Here is a 23,539-nt window from a genome sequence, read left to right as displayed (position 1 = left end):
ATCCATGTTTTCATTCCTAGTCACAACGCTGGGGCCCCCAACAGCCATACTAAACCATTTGCAGTACTATCCCTTCGTGCAAGAGGGTCCAGGACCACAGAGACAGGTGAACATGTCAACAGGCATCAAATGAACCACCTTTATTGTTCCTGGTAGAAAATAAACCACTTGCAAGCAACAAAGCCAAATAGCTTCTGTTCTGCTGTATCAGTGATTTAAAACCAATCCTAACACATGCAATGATTAAACACTTCACTTACTATTAAGATTAACATTAAATTAGCGTTTGCTTTGTAAGCCAACAGGTGAGGGACAGCAGAACCAGAAGCGTGTTGCTGGATTTCAGTGCCAGCAAACATCTGCACTGCTCTGCCAGAAGAAAGTCATTAGAAAATGACCCTTACACAGTGAGTGCCAGCATCACACAGGCATTCAATGGAATTAAAACTGCATAAAACGCTCCACTGCAAACAAATCACTTGTAATTTTTTGAAGCTATCACCTACAGAATAATATTTCCAGTCTTCACTGCTCTCCAAAAGATACCCTTTCCTTTCAAAGGCTGAGGAAGGGAGAGCAGGTAACGCATTTCCCTCGCTATAAAATACCTGCAATCTCTCTTTCAAATAGCCGTAAAGATTAAACACCACAGAGTACAGACGCTGAATTGTAGGGGGCCAGTAGGTTCCACTCTCTGCAAATATTTTAACAGAGGCATTACCCATTTGTTCAAACAGTTATAAATGCTTGCTCTGCATAGGCAACACGTTTCATACAGCACTCCCTGCTAAATAAAGGAAGCTCTTGCACACTGTAATTTTACACTGAATTAACCTGCAGACCAAGACAAATACAAAATCACCTTGCTTTAAAAGGCCATTTTTGTCAAGCGTGAGAGCAAGACTCTTCTGTCCTGGCTTCTTTATGCCACAAACAGCTTTCAGGGTCACTGAATGTCCCACAGCAGACAAAAAACTGGTCTCTCCAGTCAAGTACTGTAGAATAGCAACAGCAAAGCCTCTGAAAACACTCTGGTTAAAGTCAGATCTAGGACAGTTGGGCAAACACGCTATGATGAATCCAGGTAGATTCCAACCACAGCCCAAGCAGTTTAACATAATTTAAACAGATAATTTTACAGCCTTCTAGATTACCGCAGAGCTGCTACAAGGAACACAGATCTGGGAAGGCTGAACACAAGGCTTCGAGTTCTGTGTCATACATCTAACAGTACATAAAGTTGTGCAGTTAAGAGATTTAATATATTTTCTTGCACTTCCCAAATCTCTTACACTCCCAGGAGTGTAGGAGAGGGGCTTTTTCCACTGGACACCTTATGAGCCATACGAAAGACCCTGAGTTAGAGGTAGTGGTAACCAGGAACAAAAATAAATCTTTTATCAAAAGTCTAACTCAACCACTGGTATCTTAGGGTAGTAAATCGGTTGCTTTTCAAAGGTATTGGGAGAATCTGAAACTTTATACAAACCGAATTAAGGAGTTTCGGGGTGAAGCGCTTGAATATGGGGAATTCAGAAGTCTCCCTGTTAGCCTGAATTTGCTTCCACTGAAATTAAGAGCAGAGACGAATGCCTTTGAAAATTCCTTCCATTCTGAACAGTTTTAATAGTGGATCTGTATTAGAACTATTAGTGATAAATGGAAGGAGAACAGTGATAGACGAGGGGAAAAAAAAATAGGAAGATTCCACAATTGCTTTGGGTTATAAAAGATTTGAGAAGATGATGAGGAAGTCTAGAGTTATCTAATGGAGCTGCATGACTGGGACACATTATAGTCATGAAATTCATATTGTAAGTAATAATTTGGGCTACTCCTATGCATTGATGGATATAAAATGCAGTCACCACTCAGGGAAGGAAAAACCCCTAAGTGTCAATAAATAGTTCAATAAAAACCATCTGCTCAAAGCACAGTAATGATAGAAGAAAAGTAAACTCTTAGGATACATAAAAAATTAGACTGTAATACTAGAATAGAGTGGGTGAATTTAATAGCACAACAGCTCCTACGCACATACAAGGCCTAAGCTGACACAGTTAATTCTTTACATTTGTACGTGTGAAGTACAGACATCTTCCCTAAATTTGTCCTATGACACCCACATACCCACCCAGAGACTTTGGTGTCGTATCTAATGGTATAATTAGTTACATTTTAATTTAGAACTATTTAATTGGTGTGGGCAGACAAAGTTTATTACATAGGAAATGAAAAAAAAAAATCATTACAGGTTTTTTCCTTTTACAGTATCAAATTTAAAAACAATAGAATGAAATTACATACCCTTCCATAAACAAAACCTAAAAATACGAATATTTGAAGTGCAATTTGGAAGTAAAATTTTAGACCACACTACTGTAAATTTTTACTTATATTTAGAGAATAAAAAACTGTATTATAGAAGACATCGAAACATCATGACATGTAGAGTTTATTTGAAGATCTTAAACAATTTTGTTTCATAATGTTCATTAGTTACCTTCCAAGGGTAAACGCTCTTGGTACAGTGGTGCATCAGTGTATGAATCACAAACCATTAGAGCTTGTACTTTTTTTTTTTTCATTCATTTTATTTTGTTTTTTAAAAGGTTAATGTACATGTATACACAGTTCAAAGAACTTCAGATATTTTTAGAGAAATCGATATCTTTCCTGTGACTTTACAGTAGTGTTAGGGTTCACTTTTTTGCTTTTACTTAAAAAAAGCCACCACTCACTAACAGAGGAAATTTCCAGTGTTCATTTCTCAGTAAGTACTTGTATGCTCTTTATTTTAAAATATCAGTTAAAACTATTGCATAGAATTTGCTGGCAAAATGTTACTACTCTCCCTTGATTCTTTTCCAGAAAGACTAGCTGTGGACCTTGCAAATTTATATTGGTTTATGTTCTACATCTACATCTTCAAAAAACAAATCTAAAAATCAATACTAGAACTCTTTCTTTACATCTTATTTCATAAATACCTTTCCAGCCTTCTTCATTACTGTCTATTTTATATTTCAAAAATCCTGTTTTACAAGAGGTATAGCAGATCCACATGAAAGTTGCAAAAAAATGAAACAGCACCTTGATTAAGACATTTTGTACAAGCTACAGCTTAACTGAACAAAAAAAACCTCAATGGTTTTGTTGTGTATGAGATAGCAAAATAGCCAAAGTATTCTTCAATAAAATGAACTGTCTGCCACGATTTATCTGTACAATTCCATCACAGCTCTTGCCTGTTATGTTACACGTTTCAAAAATATGTCATTAAGCTGCCATAAAAGTCATCCCAAATTGTTTTTTCTCCCAAACTGATAATAGACTTATAGACCTAATTTTCAATTTCTTTTCTTCATTACTTTGATTCTTAAGGAGAGTACGACATTTGCTGTCTGAATACTTTGTAGTAGTATCTGGCATCTCTACAGCATTTCTGTCTGAGGATCTCCGAGCTTTTAATAGGTTTGTCTTTACAGCACCTTGAAATGCTGACATATTTATTTGTCTCTCTCTCGCAGAAATGGATAGCTAGAAGCAGACTTTTAAAGAAATAGCGCTTATATTTTCATTGAAAAGCTACAAGACAAGACTTTTTGGAAAAAAAAAGACACAAAAACCCTTCTGTGCTGTCAGACGCTACAATGTCATCAAAATCCTGACCCTTCACGGCTCAACAAGAGCCAAGAACAGAAGTGAGGCCTTCTGGTTTTCATTCCTGTTTTTTTTAACTACACGGACTGTCCTCTTCACAGATCAAGAGACTTCTTCAGTGTTACTGATGACAGAAACAACTAAGTAATTGAGAAAATATCACCAAATTAAAAATTAGATTTTGATTTCTCATGGTGATCCCTCCTTATTTTTTTGCCAGTGTACATATGAACATTTTTTCGTTCACATAGGGCTTCATATGCCTCAAATTAAATTCAGTACTTGAAACTGGCTTTGCTAATGAACTAAATGTATTTGTGACAAAAGCTAGGAACAGGCTGTTTTAGAAAGTTCTTTACAGGGTTAATGGAAGTAACATCATACAGGAAGAGATCAAAAAGGGAATGATGGAAAAGCAAGGTGAAGAAGGAGAAACAGACAGAAGAAATAAGAGTTGAAAGAGCTGAGAGAACAAACCACACATCATACAGAGTCCAGGGAGAGGAGCTGAAGAAAAGTAAGTGAATCTAGCCCTACTAGACAAGCTGTATTTCTGCACATCACATCAAGAACAGCTACTTCCACCAAAACAAAAGATAGAACAGCCATAAATCATCTTCATTTTCAGAGAGCACTGAAAGTCTCCCTCCCCACTGATGACATCTCCTTTTTCCCAACACCTCTCTGACTAGAATGATACTAGCTCCTAGCTAGTCCGAATTACATAGAGAGCGCTATGGACAGAAATTTTAATCTCTACCATATCTTCTTCCAACAGCCACAGGTAAATATCTTCCAATGCCACACATCAGACGTTTTCAAAACATGGTACCTGTATCACTGCTAGCACACAAGTTATTCTGAAGCAATACAGAAACACTGTCTGGAACAGCTAAACACCTCTGCTGCTGCCACTGCCATCAATGGCGATACATAAGGAAATGGGATTTGAAAAGCCTGTCTTAAGTCTCATGTAACAAGCAGTACTGAGAGCAAACTAGTCACTCCATTATTTTCTCTGCAGCTAGAATCTTTTGTTCTTCCACTCTGCTAGTGCCAACGCTGGATGTCTCCTCCAATGATTACAGCAAAAAATATCCAATACACCTACAAAATCTGATACTGGTTTTCAGTCTGATTACCTCTTTGCTGTCTTCCCATTTCTTTCTTATAAAGTCACAGAGATCTTTTCCCCCCTATAACCCTTATGACTTGTGAAGAATGCTCTTTCCAGTCCTCCAAAACAAGCCACCAAACCACTTGCGCATCAGAGCTAAGTGAAGATGTTAATTTTCACCCTCAAATATCAAAAGACTTGGAAGCCTTCTGGCTTCCAGATATAATGCTCCTCCCCACCATAATGCCACGGCTACAGCAAGCAAAGGTGTTAACTGACTTGTTTGTCTTCCCTTATTAATGAAAGGCTACTGCTGCCAAAGGGCTTTTGACAAAGATTTATTTCCTCTGGTATGCCCCAATCATCAAAAAGATCCCCCACCTGCCCATCTACCAGGCATACTGCAAAGAAATATGAATGGCTAACATGGTAGAGTTTGGAAGGTATGACTAACAGCTGCTAGGACTATAAATTTGAAAGCCACATAGATCACAGGGTTGGTGATCAAACAATGTATAGGACGAAGGAAGAATTATTTTTACTTTGGACAATTTTACACTTGCACTCTTGAGTAACTGCTCAGCTGTTTTATTCTTATACATAGATCAAGAGGAATTAAAGCTTAGGTACACTTTTTTGATATACCACTTGTTTGAACCACCAGGAAAAACAAACACCAGTAGACTGTATAGTTGTTATTAAACACTGACAGTTAAAGATTTTTAGCTTACCTGGTTTTGTATTTACAATCCCTGAACAATAACTTTTTCAACAATGAACGCAGTTTAATCAGAATTCTTAGTATCTGCTTTGGTGATCACATCTTCCTTAGCCAACAAAAGCAGAACATTTTGGTTTGTGCCCTCAGGCATGTATCAGTTAAAAAAAATAGATCTTTGTAAGATTAACAAAACCATCTTCCTTTTATCATCTCACAATTGAATTTTCCAATTGATATGCAGCAAAATCCCCCATCCAAGCAGCTTCTTATGTTGTAGACTCTCTTTCTAAGCATTTGACCAAATACTTAATCACCCTGACCCAGAACAATAAAATATAGATCTTACATAAGGCTTTTCAGCACTGATCTTCAAACACTTCACAAAGTTGCCATTATCCATTACTGTTAACCTCAGAGACAAAATACCCCACTCAATACCACACTTTTACCCAACAGGTTAATGACACAGATAAAAATAGCATCCATGTTTCCTCAGCCCCAGGTGAGTACTACTACTACCATGCCATAGTACCTGATACTTCTTTGAGAATAACCCAAGTCCAAACTGACATTCAACAGTTACTTCTACCTAGATAAAGGAAACCTAAAACCCTCTATACTGTGATAAGAGTCACTGCCACAGCTCTCATGTGCTGTGTTCCATGAAATCCAAAGAGGTCTTCAGAGCACTTATTGAGGGTATGCCTGTACTCTCTAGCAGCAGGACACTTCTCAGACTAATTAGCTCACGTGGAGCTTCCTCGCTACATTGCTTCTGAGTAAGCTCATTTATCTTCATATTACATTACGCAGTGTAGATACACCCTCAGACAAATCAATTTCTCTAGGTAAGGGATACATGCTTGACGAGGCAAAAGCAGTTTAAGAGACATTATTATGAACAAATGCTCTCACAGCACAGTCACTTATATTTCCAGTTGATTCCCAGGTTTAAATTCTTCGTATATCAGGATGGATTTAAATTAAAATGGGAAAAAATTGCACTGTTCTGCTCATGTCAGAAAGAGAAATGTATCGATAATAGCTTAGGTGAAATTTGGGAAGGAGAGATATAAGACAGTCTAGCATGAGGGATGTGATTTGCTGTTCTTTAAAAGAAAAATTAACAACAGTCTGAATGACAAGAGAAGCATCACATTCCAAAAAACATTTGCATTGAAACTTGCTCAAGTTTGGCAATAAATTTGCCACACATTTTGTCCACACTGAGCGTGTTTAAAGGGTGTTTCTCTTTTGTACACCTTCCTACAGCCTGACTGAGAACTGCCAATTCCCAAGACCCAATTCTTGATTCAGTTTCTCTCTGCTGTCAGCAGCTATCTGCAAAAGTCACAAACAAGGTATGCATTTTTACATTCCTCCAGAAACCCTCCAGGTTCAAGTTTTACTTTGCCAGTGATTTATACAATTACTTATATAAGCCTCACATGACAAAAAGTTTCTGTTTTCAGCTGGTATAAAATACACACACACACACCACCCCAGAATAATATTACCATAAAAAGGTGAACTCTAATGATGAAGCAACTAAAGTACTTCTCTCCCTCCTGCACCCAAATACTGTATGATATTGCTTTTAACTAACCAATCACAGCTTTTTTTCCAGAGGATCTTTTCCTTGTTCTAAGGATAGGACAGACGGTGCCAACACTGAATAAGCACTCATTCCATACTTCATTTCATCCTCACTGTTCACTATGTGGCACCTTTGTATAATTTACAGCACCTACATCTAGAGCAATAATTAGAAAAATTCTCATTTCTCTGTTGATCACTACTACATACCTAAATTATTTCCTTATACTAACTACTCCACAGCACCTCCATCAGACAATTTTATGATTCTTGTTTTCAGGTAGCAAACTGGGAGACAGCGATGTGCATCAGGATTGCCCGTAATTAGAGATGCTTGACTTGAAATGCTTTGGGTCTCTCTTCAGAGGATAGAGCAATTAAACAGCACTTTGTCAGTACAAAGTACAACTTCAATCTATTTCAGTGCTATCATGTGTTTTCAAAGCTGACATTAATCGGTCCCAAGAGTTTGAACTCAGAAAATGAGAAGTACACAACTAATGGCCATATTTAAAAAATGTGCTGAATGACTCGCCCAGCCTCACACAGGAGCTCTATGGCTGAATTAAGATTTGGCTCTAACCCTCCAGAACAGCACCCCAACAGTGCTACCTCTAAAAACAACCTCTTTCAGTGTTATTCTCTCCCTTCCTCACCTACTAAGTCTCATCCACCCTCAGCAGTTATGAGGAAGCAAATCTAAAGGAATTCCTAAATGCTAACTGGTCTTCCTGAAAATAGCAAGTGTTTTACGGAGAGTCTGAAATGACATCAGCATATGCCATTTTAAGGCAGAAATATAACGTGACCAAATTGAGTTTGCACAAACAACTTCAGTTCTGGCATTTCCTACCTGTTGAGAACTTAGCATTGCATAATAACAACATAAGATTTGTCACAAATAACAACATAAGATTTAAATGAATTTTTGTGTCTCCATCATCACTTGCTATATATGCAGCTACAAACTTGAGGAACTCCTACTATAGGGCCTGTTAATACTAAACACCATCCAAACATGATGCAAGGGCAGTTCTTCACCACAAAGCCTATGGTCTATGAGATAACCAGTATATAGCATATGAACATTATATGGTTCAGAATTACAGTGCAGCAACAAGCAGAAGTCTCCTAACACCAATCTCCATCTGAAACTTTTCTATCACCCCAGAAAACTGAGCTTCTTTCAGTTTCAGCAATACCAGCAGATTAACACTATTTCCCTTGTTTAACACCAACACAATAACCAAGCTTTAATTCTCGAAGCTTTTACAAATCACAATAGTATCACATCACAGTCAGTGTTCTGCCACGCAAGCTCATCATAAACAAATATTTGCTTGAACTTCTGATTAAAAAAAAGCATTCAAGAATAAAACAAAAACTCACCTCATTTCCACCAACAGCTTTGGTTAAAATCACTGCAGAAGACACAGGAGGTGGCATGCAGCCTACTGTCTGCAAGCTGAAAACAACAAAAAGGAATGTTACATTCCTCACATGATGCAAACACCATGCAGCCTAAAAGCTTAAAATACCAAATAGCTGAGTAGAAACAATAATCTATCACCCACACAACCCAATCAGTTTGCATTACAGTTACAGCCGTCAGGATTTCTATGCCATCTCTTACTAGCAACCACAGCAAAGAGTCACATCACCATTTAAAAACCCCAACACCTCGCCTCTCTATGACTTCATTTCCCCATCTGTAGTACTGTATCTACCATTCACAAAGGTATCTACACATCTATCACAAAGACAACAGCATCATGTGTCCTGATGTAGTACAGTTTGTACTGTGTTTTGAGATACCTGTAGCTATTTGGGGGGAAAAAAAAAAAAAGAAAAGAAAGATGTAAACCCCTATTTTCTTGAAAAAGCTGTTCGGTGATAAAAATATTCATTGCTAAGTAGAAGAGTAAGGAGAACCATCGTCACTATTTCAGGTTCCCACTATACTTTGGTTTTCATCAACCCCTACTAAAAAAAAAAAAAAAAAAAATCACATTTTTTTTATCTCCTCAACATTAAAAGGCCATCAAATGTTTAATTTTTATGCATGTTTTCACTTCTTGGTAAAATCACTTGACTTCCATTAATAAACACATCAAAATCTTTCTCCTGGATTTTAGAGGCCTAAAATATATTATCTGTCATTTTTTCCATTGTTTGTGCAGCAAAATTATTGATGTATATAGTAATGGTGAGCTTTCTTTTGTTTTCAAAGACAGCCCACAAAAAGTGGTTATTACAAAAATTAGTTGTATCAAATGCATATTTAGAAACAACAAGAACACACCACAATAGTTTACAATTAAATTTGGGACTAAGTAAAACAGGCCTTCAGAAGAAAAACTGTGTTGACTTAGAAGGAACACTAAGGCATGAGATTAAAATAGACTGCAAAACCCCAAACAGCATGAAATCCACATATGTTTTCAAGTATTGGAGTTTGAAACAGTATTCTAGTTCAGATCAACTACTGGCAGTGAACTACTTTGCACTTGTAACTGTGTTAGTCCATCCCTGAGAAACACAGTGTCAAAAAGCTATAGTAAACAGAAGTATTAAATCCAAACAATAGGGAGTATGTTGTAGTGCAACTGATGTGCTGCAAATACACAAAAAGGTTAAATGGAAGAAACAGGTAAATGACAGTGACGGTATTCAGTTTGTCAGCTACAGACACTGTGGAAAAGGAAAGAGAAAAACAAAGTAAGCATTATATAAATCCAATCAGAAAGTGCCAAGCACCACCTTGCAAGTATATTGTATTTTTAGGCTACAGTGAAGTAAGCTAAGGAAGCAGAGAGTTGTCAGCACTTAGGATAAGCTCATATTGAAAACAAAAGAAATACAGGAAAAATAAATGGCGTGGAAAGTCTGGAAATATATATGAAAACACAGAGCAGACAAACACATGGCAATCCTGATGTCCATCCCCTACATCGTTTGTAATACTGTTATCTCTCTTCTCTGTGGTCTCTTGGCAGTCAGCTCCTTGAACTTCCCACCTGCACTAATAAGGGCTGGATTAAGTTCAAAGTTATCCAGAGAGGCATGAAATGTGTGCAAGGTCATTCATCTCAGCTGGCAGGGATTTTCCACGCTATAAGAGAAAGGTTTAATAACACAATCTCTGTGAAACCCCTCAAATTTAAAATAATAATTTTAGAATTAAAAAAAAAAAAATCACTATCAAGCTATGTTTTTAATATTCTTCATATGAAAATATTAAACTACAAAAAAGCCTCGTACACACTAAATGGAAATACTTTTAATCAGGTGTATAGAAACATGCATTTGTCAATATTTTTTTTTCTTGTTTTATATCAACTACATGTAACACTACCAATATACAAACAAATTCCTCTAATGGCCAGCAGATTACTAGAGAGAACAACGAACTGAAACATTCCACTGGTTCAGGCCATGCTATAAGCACTAACATCAGGGGTCCAAACACTTGATGAAGGGCAATAAATAATACCTGTTCTGCTAACACATAACAGACAACTGAGTAGTAGGGTGCGAAGTCACATATTGTAGATATGGAACTACCAAAGTCATATATTGTACCAGGTCTTTCGATCTCATGCCTTACCACCTGTGCTGCAAACGCTATATGCTGAGAGTGGCAGAAGAGGTGAACCTGTGCAAACATTAATAAGTTGCTTCACACTCCTTTTCAAAGAGACCCTGTCAATGCAAAATCTAGTCAGCTAACAAAAAATTAACTTAAAAGATGGTTGGGATTATGTTATGTTCTGCTCTATTTTACATATTTCAAGATCACTACAAAACAACAAAACTCCCAACATCATCCGGGGGGGTGTGGGAGAGCAGAAGGTAGGGAAAAAAAAAAAATCCAACACTGTACAAACACAGATGAAAAGCTGGTACCACCTGAATCTGTCTCCCAAATAACATTTACAGCAAAGCAGATCACTATAGAGGATGGGAGAATCTACCACACGTTCTGGAGCAAGGAGGGAAAATAACTGTGGGCTTGACTGTGCCCTTTAGTTAGAGGTAGCGGAGAACTACAGTCCCCGAGTAAGCCACGCTGCCAAAGGGTGCTGCGTGTCCTTGGGAGCACATGCCTATTTTTCCAGGCCTTTTTGAGGACTATCAGCTAGGTCCCACTGCAAGGTGTGCCAAACATGGGTGATGAAGAAGTAACTTTGCCAACGTCTGTTCTGTTCCCTGCTGTTTTCATCAGGGTACTTCAGTGTTTCTAGGGAATAAAAACTACGGCTGTGGGGCATTAGGATGAACTTCTGGTTAGACAGAGTGACAAAGGCACAGGCAGTTCCTCACATCTGCTCCTCACCCTCCTTTCATGTACCCATACAGGGACATGCAAGCACTTGCTTTAAAATGTGTTGTCCTAGAATTAGGACAGAGCTCAGTATCTCCTACACCTGCATAACACTGAAGGTACAGCTACCATCGGGCTCCCTTTGCAGTGGATGCCTTCAGAGCCACACAAGGACTGATGTTCCGAGCGTGTCCTGAACAGCAGTATTTACCAAGGAAGCATTCTTTAAGAAATAAAAAATACCTTCATTAAACTCCTCAATCTGACCACTCTTTCAATGAAGTCTCAGTACAACAGAGATACTACATTGAAAGATAAAACACAGACAAAACAGAAATAGTACTCAAGGAACAAGTGCTTGCAAGGCAGCTTGAAACATATAGGAGCATATAAACTCACTGGCTAAACGCAGACACACCTTCTTGAAACATGAGGCTTCACATTTAGGGAGATACACATACAAGTGTTCCTTTTTTTAAAAAAATATATACTTATGTAGTTTTACACAGTTTCGTGTGTTATGTATATACATACACATATACTTGTGCGTGTCACAGATAGTGTCCCTTAAATACTAAGAACCAAAGTGGCACGAGAGTCATAGGAAAAAAGGGATGAGAAGTGCTGCAAGGAACAAAAACCAAAAATCTCTTGCACCTTGCACTTCAGAAACTGAGAGTCCCACGGATGAGGAGGAAGTTTTGGCTCACTGTGGAAAATCATTATCTCTGATAATAATTTATCTCTGATAAATCATTATTAGCTGAGGAAAAACTTCACAATGATTTCACTTTAAAGAATAATCTTTACTATGAACAGCCAAATGCAAATAGACATTGTAAAGTAAACTTGTTATTTCCTTGATGTACTAATACCATTAAGCAAAACAGCGCTAACTTAAATTATGTCATCTCATTGAGATGGGATCTTATCAATGCTTATAAATATCTAAAGAGTGGGCATCAAGAGGACGGGGTTAGACTCTTCTCAGTGATGCCCAGTGACAGGACAAGGGGCACCAGACATAAGCTGGGACACAGGAAGTTCCACCTAAACATGAGGAGGAACTTCTTTACATCCTTTACCAAAAAGGGTGGCAGAGCACTGGAACAGGCTGCCCAGAGAGGTGGTGGAGTCTCCTTTGGAGCTACTCAAAACCCGCCTGGATGCGTTCCTGTGCACCCTGCTCTGGGTGAACCTCCTTTGGCAGGGGGGTTTGTACTAGACGATCTCTGAAGGTCCCTTCAAACCCCTACCACTCTGCGATTCTGTGATCTCAATTTCACCTTCGCAGTATCATTTGGATCACTTCACATTTGGTGGAACAACTGGAGAAGCCTCTTAAAAACAAAACGCCCTTTTAGGTTTAGGCCTTGTAAAAACATAAACATGAGAAGCCTTATCAATAAACTTTTAAGACAGGGAACTCTCCCCAAGCAATGCTTTACCAAGCAGTAAGAAACAATGGGGATTCTTTAAGTAGTTTTCTAAAGTAATTGATTTTTGCATTGAAACATTCCAGTATAGCTGCATAGAGCTAGGTATTGACCTTCGATTCTGAAAAAAGCTTTTTATTTTTTTGATTTTTCATAACATCTATCATTACTGCACCCTCAATGCAGCTTTGGAAGCACACACTGGCAGAGCACACCAAAGATTTAAAACACATTGTTTTCATGGTAACTTAGCTTCTGCACATCTCAAAGTTTTTTCTCCTCCTACAAAAACTTTACTCTTTTTTTCCCCCTCATAATTTAGCTAGGAGCAGATACTGAACCCCAATCTGGACACACGCAAGATATGCTCAATGCAGACTGTTTTAAAGCAGAACAGAACACCAGTACATGGCATACTCAGTATTTATTCAGAGTTCTGTTTTCACTTCAGCATTCCCTTTCTTTCCTCCCCATCCTCCTTGAGATCCAGCACAGCACTTCAGCTGCATTTTGTGAAAGAGAAAGCTAATGTGTTGCAAGCTCCCTACATATGAAACTAACTGACTGGACTTTCTAAAAATGAGACCAGGTTCCTGAAAGGATAAGCATGTACTGTGTTTTCGACAGCAAAGTGCTGAAGCACAAAAACAACCAGCAAGATCTGTTCACAATACAACACCCACTGCAGGCTAAGCAGCTCTTTAAGAAAACAGCTACAAATATATTTCACTCCATTATGCTTAAACATACCCTTTTAAAAGCCATTCATTTATAGGTGTGATTGATAATAGCTGAAGAAAGAGCCATATTGCTGTTGGGAAGAACACAAGTGTAAAAATCTGGACAAAAAGGTGTAGTTTCACATGCATCAAAGCACTTGTCAGCTCCTGCAAAAGAAAAAGAAGAGAGGAAGTTGCAATCATAACAGCTGAAGCAAGATCACGTTTGTGCTTTTAAAACTAGGATCATCTTTATAATACAAAGAGAGTGCATGTCAAAAAGGCACCTTTAGGGATCACCTGAGCTCTTCTTTAATAATGAAGTACATCCAGACAACATAAAAGCTCTGTCTGCTCCTGGGCATTTTTCCAAAAGAATTGTCCACCACTTCAATAATAGCGTAGCTCTCATAACGGTAGCTTTTCAGCAGGCAGCCTTAGCACTTTGTCACTGTTTCAAAACCTGTGCTAACTATGCTGTCGGCCTGCTTACTTTATTGACTGCTGATATCAAAAGGAAGAGAAACTTGTAGCATACACGTGATTTCACGTTTCTCTAGAGCCACAAACTGTGATTCTCATTTATACTGTGAAAAATGGATGTTTACGTTACAAACAGTCATCATTTGTGGTGGGTTTTTTTAAGGAAAGACTAACAACCATAAAAAGCAAAGTAATCTGTAGCAGATTTTGATTATTTATTGTATCAACAGATAGGAAATTTATAGAAAAAAATAAGGCTGATGAAGAATAGCAAAGAAAGAATACCAAGACCATAACAAGCTAACAACAGCTAAGCCATAAAATTCCGAGAAATAAAGTGCAAAACACCGCTGGAGACTGAGAAAACAAAACGAAAAAAAATTAATTTTCAATAGTGCAAGAGCACTCCAGAGAGGTGATCGTGTATTCTCACACAATAAACTCTTCAGTTAGCTATGTGCATCTCTGTTTCTGTCTTTTCGGGCACTCCAAGGATCTTCTATGCAGTTTTTGAGTACAAGGAAAAAGCCTTCAGCCTTTCAGCTCATTTCAACACTCACAGATTGAGAAGAAAGATTCCTTTTTCTCTCTCTCAAAATAACTTGCACTCTATTCAAGTAAACGATGCAACAGTAAAAGAACTGATGGCACTTTTATTCAAAATCTAATGTGCTAGGATTCTCCAGCTATCTGACACCCTGGATGCATTAAAAAAAACCCCAATCAACAAACAATATAAAAAAGTGTATTTCCATGTACAGTAATGCAGCAGCCGGTCTTCAAATGCCACCTCTCTCAGCTTCAAAACACTTGAACTTTTATGAAACAGAATCAAATATTGCATTTTCAACCATCCAAATGCACACTGATGTAATTATACATCTGGAAGTACTAGTAATTCAGCACTGTGTCCTTGTTACTTTATTTCTCTTAACAAAATTATCTCCCAAATTTGTGTTAGGGGAAAAGAAACCTTCCACAATAAAAATACACATTCATTCATATCCTATTCTTAAAGTTATACAAAACATGGACTTGAAATGTACATCTTGATCCAGTTTTACCAATAAAGCATCATTACATTCAGTGCTTGGTTAACTGAATGAAACAACATTTTTTTAAATAAAGAAAGCTCCTAAGTAGGCTAGTATCACTCTGCATGAAAAAACAGATCTTCACGCATAACCCGTCACAGTACCTATGGCGTTATGAATAGCTTCACTGTAGTACTATTACACCTTATCTCAAAAAGAAAGCAAAAATAAAAGATCTAGTAGTTTAAACACATCCTGTGCGGGAAGAAAAGATATCTGGAAATACATACATAAAAGTATATGTTTTAAAAGTAAATAATACAGTTGAGAAAAACCAAAGCAAGTGACGACTGCCAGCAGAGCTGCTAATTCCTCCTCCTTTCCTGCCAAGTCACCTCCAGCCCAGATTTTCCAGCGGACCAATCTATGAAGGCACCCCCAATCTAGACACGTCACACACACAGAAGTGCCCTTTTAATGTATAATTTTGCAGTTGTAAAACGCCTTAAAAGCAGATGATTTGAAGAAAGTGGTGATACTACCAAAGGCAAAATCCAAGACAAAAACTTGGGAAAGACTGGTTAGAGCTTCCAGGCAGCAAGAAACGTGATTACAACACAGCCAACACAGCGCATGAAAGAATGCTGTGTTAGTGGAACAGGTCTTTGTAGATCTAAATTACCAGCCTTTAAAATGTCTCTAGTGATTGCCTTTTACAATAGGTATTCCTTAGACCGCACCACTGCGGCAAACAGCCTTCACCCTCTTAAGCAGTCTACAAGGGCTTGTCCCAAAATACATCCATCACTGTAGCCCTCAAAAAAGCAGAAGTCTCAAAAAAGTTACTGCAAGCTGCTAGTTATGACTGTTTCTGCACACCAGGTAGAACAGGTTGCCTTGTCTTTCAGACCCTTTAGAGAGCTTATCCTAGCCTCTCGCTGGTCAGTGGGGGTGCCTGTTGCCATCCAGCCATGCTTAGGTGGTCACAGTTGGACTCCTCTGGGCAAATACCCACACAGAGCAAACAGTGTGTTCAGTGGCTTGTCAAATTCCTCATTGAAATGGGTAACTCAAGTATGTGATTTAATTTCTGGGGCCCTACAGGAAGTATTTGCTTTAAAAGAGCAAGCTATCCAGTCACTGAGAACTGAAAGAGCATTATATTAAGGTGGAATCAAATGTTCTTGTCATTCCTGGACACACGACTACTTCTACAACTGTACGAGAACCTCAGTCACCTCTAGATTTGAAAATGTGACAAGGCTGTGCACAGACAGGCTCTCCCTGAATGCAACCAATTATTTTGTAAAATGCTTCCTGATTGCATGTTAGCAATTTTTTTTGAGCACGTGCTTTCCCAGCAGATAAAACCAAAAATGTAAACTTAAAAGAGCAGCAGCTATTTCTAATTTTGTTAGATTTATCAGAAGGCCTCCATTAACACTACACAACTTTTTATCATTTCATAATGCATACCAAACACTAGTTTCAATCCAACTAATACATTATCCAAGGTAGAACAGGCAACACACAGGTCAAGAACTAATAAAGACAAAAGCAGAAACTATTTACTTTGTAATCCAGAAAAAACAATATATTAACTGACTAATAATACCAACTTTGGGTTGTGCTTCAAACAATTAAAACATGCCCCAAAGTATTTTAATAAAATCATTACCTGGCCTCCTAACACGCTTAAGGATTGTTTTTAACATACCTTTTAGAAAGTAATAGCACAAGGTAAAATGAGTAAAATGTTTTTCTTCCTCTTTATCTTCTGCCCCCATGGGAGAAATTCAGAAAAGGCTCAGTTTCTTGATGGAACATAAGCTGGATATACAGCACCAGTCCTAACTGATGCTTCCAAACCAACCTGAGATCAGCTACTTGGATATAAACATCAGCTTCTGTAAAAGCTGCATTTACATCAATACATTGCCTCTAGAACCACAGATGAAAAAAAGTTATGCAAGTTCAAAGTAGGACATGACACATTGCCCAGGAACCTGTCAGCCACGTCGCCTTAACTAGAAAAAGTTAAATGTACAGCAGCATTGAGAATATAATCAAGACTTTGATAATGCTACTGATTTCACTCTCACAGCTGCTTTACAGATATAAAGCTTCAAGGATGCAAACTAGTGAAAGGGAAAGAAGTTTTACATTTTTTTCTCTGCATACTAAGATTCCTAACCCTGACAGCAGAAAACTCCATTGCTACTACTCAGGCTTTGTGTTTCAGGTCCTCTTCTCTGTGGAAGAAAGGCCACAGAAAATAGGCCTCTCCACAGCCCATTTCCATTAGGATTAATTACTGTCCCAGGCAAATAGGTAACACGTTCTTCCTGCTTCCCCATAAGACCACAAGGCTCTAAATAGATGCTACAGAATTGACTCAAGTTATTCGCTTCACTTACACTGTGTCCCAGCAGAACTAGAGGCCCTAGTGCCAGAACTACCAGCAAACAGAGCAGAGGGCTGCCATCAATTCAAACACCACCTCCATTAGAAACTTTATCACTATAACCATGATACAGGTATAGAAACTTTTTTTTGTTGAACGCACACTGTTCATCCAGATCCCAGTTTGCCCAGAAGATAACTGGACAGTGTCACGATGATTCTTTTAGGCATTAGTATCATGCAACACATGAATGACATCACCTGTCAGCACTGCCAACAGTGTAAAAGGAGTCAAGAAACTAGACTAGCAGAGACATGCAGTGTTTCTTTTCAACTCTGGCTGCACCTTGTCTTCTTGGCACGTAGCCATCGTTTCCTTTCTCCATGCCTCCTTTACACATCACTAAGAGGTTCTCTCCTTCATTCCTTCATCCCTTCTTTCTCCCAGATTGTTCCTCTTTGAAAAATGTGTGACAAAATTTGAAACAAGCTTCAGTGTCTGTGATATGCAGCAGAATGTAGGCACTTCCAAGTCCACCTGTCCACAACTAAATCCTATAGGAAAAGATTGCCAAGACCTGTATATTGGCCTTGCCTCTGCAGAGGAAGCCTTTTGTGTTGATGCTAGCTGCTGTCCTGTGCCTACCCAATGCGGTAACTTAAAGCCGCCAGATCTTTGCTTGTGTCAATCCTGCAGTGACTAGCCTAAACAGTTTTACTTAGAGAGCACACTAGCAGGTGAGATGAAGGAGGGAGACACAGAGAGCTCACACCTTCTCTTCCCATCCTACAGAGGCATGGAGACTCCACATAGCCCCTCTCTGCCTAGTTCCCTAAAAAGTGCTACCCTAGGATACACAGAGTTTTCTGGATTGTTCCTCAACTGAGCAGCCGGGAAGCCAGGGTACAGAAGGTATGGCAGTAAGCAGCAGTGTGCTCCTAAGTCTCACCCTCACTTGGGTTTGGGACACATCCAGGGTGTAGATCCGGTCTCAAAATTGTGATCAGCACTTCCATTTAGTCAAAGCCCTGCAAGCAACCCACCCTCCATGGATGGGTAAAATTTATTCACACTCTTGTTTTCATCACATTCATTACTTTGTGAAGAATTTTCTGAAATCAAGGAGGGGTTATTCCATAACTATCTAACATTTATCTTCTCTTGTTAGCCATTCTCCCAGCATCAGCAACAACAGTGCAGTAATTAAGTATTCCAATTACATTCATACCTGAGCAAAAGCAACACAAAACTTTTTAAAGAAAAACAAGAATGAAGCAATGAGAAATTACAGTACCTCAGTTTTTAAGGAGAGTCCACTGTTAAAGAATATAGCTGAAACGGCAATGTAAGTTATGGTAATTTCTGGTTTCAAGGGTCCTAAAAAATATAGACATAGAAAACAAAATGAACTACAGTCAAAGAGATAATGATATGCATATATCACATCAAAGTAAACAGGAACACTTAGAAAAATACCTGGAGAAAATCTTATCATTAAAGTCTCTAGTAAAAAGAATGGGGTTTCTATTAAGTTACAGAAAGCATGCTATTCCTTTTTAAATAAAAGCAAACTAGTGAGTGGAGAGTGAGGTATGATGTCATACAAATTCGGCTTCCCTCATTACAGGCCACTGGAAACTAACAGGTAAATTCTGGAAATGTGAAAACGGGGAATTTTTCCACAGTTCTGTCACCAGGGTACCCCTATAGCATCAGCAAACTCCAACCGTACACTCAAATAAAAATATTAGCTGCTCTCTCCACAGGGCCATCAATATCATTCACGTATTTACCTCTCACTTCATCCCCCACAACACACACACCTGTCCAGCTGCCTGCACAGAGGAAATCACATCGTACCTTGCAACAATTTCCACAGGGCAACACGATTCTGCATTAGCCCCCAAAACAGGGCTGTGGCAAAGTGGTTCATTCCAGCCCTTCAATAGCATATTTCAGACAGACTGCTGCAATGAGATCAGCAAGGGCGGATGCCTGCACCTCCAAGCACTCCACAATATTAAGGGCTTACATTTGTATATATTTATATACTTTTTTTTTTCAGGGAGATTAAAATAAAATACTTTTTACACTCATATAAAGATGATGAATTCTCTTAATACACTTTGCCTCCAGAGGCCATGAAGCAGAAAATGTATATACTCATTTTTTCACAAGCATTCAACCCGTTATTATATTAGAAAGAAAATATTAGCAGTCTACTTAGGACCAAAGTAACATCCTAACTCTGCAAGTGACAGTAAGTGTCATGAGCAAAACTGCAGCAGCAAACAAACAAGCCTGTACTCGATACTCCAGAAGAGAAGATCCTTTCTGCTCTCTCGGATGAATGATACATTGATGGTCACACTGGAGCAAGGTCAATGATCCTTAAATTAGAAGGATTTTATCGTACGCTGAGTCTAATCAAATTTGCATCTAAAGTCATTTAAACCCAAATCCTACTCTCAGAGAGGACTCTGTTGATGAGACACTAAAACTGTGTGTGTTAAAGAGAAAAAATAAACCAAACATCCTATATGAAGCGTAAGGTAAAAAATAAGTGAGAAATGCAAGAGCTAAAGTTGCAACAAAGCACATGGCTAGTTGCAAAATTATGTCATGTTAACTGAACAGCCAGAGAAAAAAAAAAATCACAGAAAAATTATATAAATATACATAGTTATAAAGAAAACTACATTATATACAGGCAGAATCATGTAATTTTTCTACTCTTTTAGAAGATTAGAGCATATATGTACATGCACATATACACCTGGGCAGTCAGGCAGTGGGTTAGTTAGTCTGACTAAGACAGGGGTTCTTCCAGGGTTCAGTTTCTATTTTAGGTTTTTTCACTGGGCTACCTGAACTCCTTTACACGGGAGAAAACTCTACCACTAGAGCAACCACACACTCATGGAGCCTAGGGAACTCTGGTCAGAACAGATCCCCTTCATCTCTTGTGCAAAAGACTGGTCAGGAAAGCTCTTTTCACAAAGGAACTAAATAGGCTCATTCATCAAACAGGAAAACGCACCAAAAGGGCTTGGCTTATGCCCTGAAGGTGGCAACAGCACAAATCTTTGTTATTTGTGGCACAATGTCCTACTGGTATGGATCCTAGACCATCCATACCATTCAGTAAGGCCCTGAAAATTATAACGCATGGTTTTGTCAGCTGGAAGCTGACAAACTAAGCTTTTTCCTATGCTGGTATTTCACACCCGCCAGCTTTTTTTTTTTTTCCCTGGTTTTAAAATGAGCACTGAGATCATACAGCTTCAGAAGAAGGATACCACTTTGGGGAACACGTGCTCCTGAGTTTCAATCAACGCTTACAAGATTTTTTGAGCAAGTTGTCCCAGGAACAATACCATGCCAACGCTTGATACATCTTTGCAGTAGGATAATCAAATGAAGTGCTCAATCATAGCGCTTCCATGCAGGAAGTAAGCTGAAGAAAAATTGTCTCCTATTCTCGTTAAAAAGATCTCCCACATTGCTGCTAACAATTAGCGTGACAATCAAGCCAGAAAGGGACGAACCACCTGATACTATCAATTTAAAGTTGTCTTTAAGGTCTGCTGAAGACACAGCATGGATCCTGCAAGAAGCTCCATGTGGGTCCTATTCACCTATGCAAAACAGCACACAGATGTTAGAAGGGATCCTTGCACAGCAGGAATTTGCCTACCCTGAACTCCATGAAGTACCGGAGTCTTAGTTGCCACAGCAAGTGTTCAGAGTCATATTTTTTTAAATCACTTTCTTTTTTCCCAGAACCTAAGGCGAGGGAGAAAAAGGTTGGCTCCTCAGTGAGAAGCTGTCTATCCTCAAACTTCAGCTCTGTTAAGAAAAACAAACAAACAGAAAAATCTATGCATATAAAAGCACAACTACATTCTTCCCTCCCATAACATGGAATTGCTAAAGCAATTCTGTTCAAGCATTCTACATCCTTTTTCTTAAATCTTCAGAGATCAAGTAGAAAAAAAATATAAAATTTAATTTGTTCTTGAAAATTGTTAACATCTGGAACCTAAGTTACAACAGAAACTAACCAGAAGATGCTGCCAGCATTTATACTTAAAGATACACTGTGTATTTTAAAATAACACAGATATTTTATCAGCTCTTGTTACAACGTACAAGACCTCACTGCTTAGAAAAGGACAGATCTTTCCTCTGATTTGTTTACTGTGCACATTTGACACCACCAATTTGACGCCATCGTTCTGGCACAGAGTCATTTTCACTGTTTTCCCTGATCTTTCATAAGGAAGCAAGAGGGAACAAAAAAAAAAAAAAATCTTTAAAACACAAGTGTGTTTTATAAAGTAAAAAAAAACACCCGGCTGAAACATAGCACCTAAGATTTTAACACAATATCCGTTAAGCTACACCTCTCGAGAAGCTCACGGATGGCAGACATTCATACACTGAACTGCAATGATTTTATGCCCACCTTGGAGTTCTTGAAGTTGTTACTTAGTTTAACAGGAGTACATTCAGAGTAAGTTGCTAGCCCGTTTTCATTACTATTAATCCAAAAAAGAGTAGGCTGTTATTCAAGCAACTGGCACAGTGCCTCGCAAACCTATACGTACAGGAGTACGCCTTGAAGTACTTCTCGGGGACCTGAGGAGCAGTGACCGACTGACAGGCTGGGAAGGCGAGCTGCTGGCGGTGCAGGGAGCTCAGGAGGGCCCGGCGGGTTCGGCTGTGCCCCGCACCCCGGGGAAACTCCGCTCCCAAAGTTTCTCAGCGGACGCCCGAGGGACACCCCCGGCAAGTCTCGGCGTCCCCGGCAGCAAAGCGACCGCCGCCCTCCGCCCGCGGAAAGGCCCGCAGACTCTCCCCCGCCTCCACACCCCGGCAGCGAGGCGGCCCGCTCCCTGCCCCGCCGCCGCCACCGGGCCCACCCCGCGCAGCGCCGGGCCCGGCCCGCACCACCGAAAAGCGTCTGGTGTGTGAGGGAGGCAGCACCGGCCGCCGGGAGTTGACAAAAGTACCGCCGCCCCCCTTCTCCCGCGGGCTCCCGGGCGGGGGCTCCGGTGCCCCCCGAGCTACCGGGGCGAAACCGTCCCCGGCGGGGCAGCGGCCGGACTCACCCCCTTTGACGCCGACGGCGGGCTCCAGCCGCGCCGCCGCGATGACCAGCACGATCCCCAGGATGAACCACTCCTTCCGCAGGCGCTCCAGCAGCCCCATGGCGTTCCCCCGCCGCTCCCCGCCGCCCGGCCCGGCTCGGCACGGCGCAGCGGCGGGGCGGGGTGCAGCCCCACCGCCCGCCCGCCCGCCGGCAGGACCAGCCGGATCCGCTGACAGGAAAAGTCTCACCCACCGCCGCCATCACTACCACGCACCTCCTAATAGACACGCAGCACACACCGCGCCGCCCGCCCGGCCACAGCGCCGACTCCCCACACACACACACACCCCTACACCCACCCACATACACACACCCGCCGGCTTCGGCCGCGCCGCATCCCCGCGCCGAGGCGGGGGCGCCGGCGGCCACCGCGGGTGGCGGCGGCGTCGCCGTCCCGTCTCCCCACTCCCGCGCCGCCGCCACTACCGCTGGGGAGCGCGGCCCCCAGAGCCGGTCCCGGCGGGCGGGCGGGCGCGGCGGGGCTCGGCGGGCGGTGGGGGCGTGCGCGCTCTTTTGGTACATTACAACGTGCGCGTGACGCCCGGCGTTCGACGCGCGGGAGGGCGGGGGCGAGCGGGCGGTTGCGGCCGTTAGGCGCGCGCGGCGGGCTGAGGGAAGGGGCGAAGCCGCGGGGGGGGGGAGGGGGCGGAACCGCCGGGCGGCGAAGGGGTCTGTGATATCTCCGTGGCGACTGACAGATGTTTCGTCGTCGCCTCGCAGTTCGCCCCCGGCGTCGTTCGGTTGCCGTAGGAAGACGCCTGCCGGGCTGAGCAGGGCTGGAGGCATCTGCCCTGCCCGCAGGGGAAAAAAAAAGAGACGCCTATCGCGACACGCCGACATCGTCCCCTGCGGTGTGCGAGCGCCTGCAGAGCGAGCCGGCTTCCAAA

The 23,539-nt window shown here is 40.6% G+C and overlaps 1 protein-coding gene across 4 annotated transcripts in view; it reads right to left on the bottom strand.

The window, feature by feature from the left end:
- Positions 1 to 22,914, bottom strand: part of SLC10A7 (solute carrier family 10 member 7) — a 152,138-nt gene extending 129,224 nt beyond the window's left edge. For 2 of the 4 annotated variants that reach the window (XR_010071325.1, XM_063336668.1), the window contains exons 1-4: positions 22,612 to 22,914; positions 18,792 to 18,874; positions 13,608 to 13,744; positions 8,487 to 8,562 (exon numbers count right to left, since the gene is read on the bottom strand). Coding sequence is in view for 3 of the 4 variants with exons in the window: in XM_063336668.1 (XP_063192738.1) it covers positions 8,487 to 8,562; positions 13,608 to 13,744; positions 18,792 to 18,874; positions 22,612 to 22,711 (396 nt within the window). In the remaining variant the exon portion in view is untranslated. Of the gene's footprint in view, positions 1 to 8,486; positions 8,563 to 13,607; positions 13,745 to 18,791; positions 18,875 to 21,194; positions 21,347 to 22,611 lie in introns of those variants that run through there. The other 2 variants (XM_063336669.1, XM_063336670.1) reach the window with 2 other exon arrangements.
- Between the last annotated feature and the right edge of the window lie 625 nt (positions 22,915 to 23,539).

Source organism: Chroicocephalus ridibundus, chromosome 5 (assembly GCF_963924245.1).
Source record: "Chroicocephalus ridibundus chromosome 5, bChrRid1.1, whole genome shotgun sequence".
Taxonomy (NCBI): Eukaryota; Metazoa; Chordata; class Aves; order Charadriiformes; family Laridae; genus Chroicocephalus; species Chroicocephalus ridibundus.
This window is presented reverse-complemented; position numbering and strand designations above follow the sequence as displayed.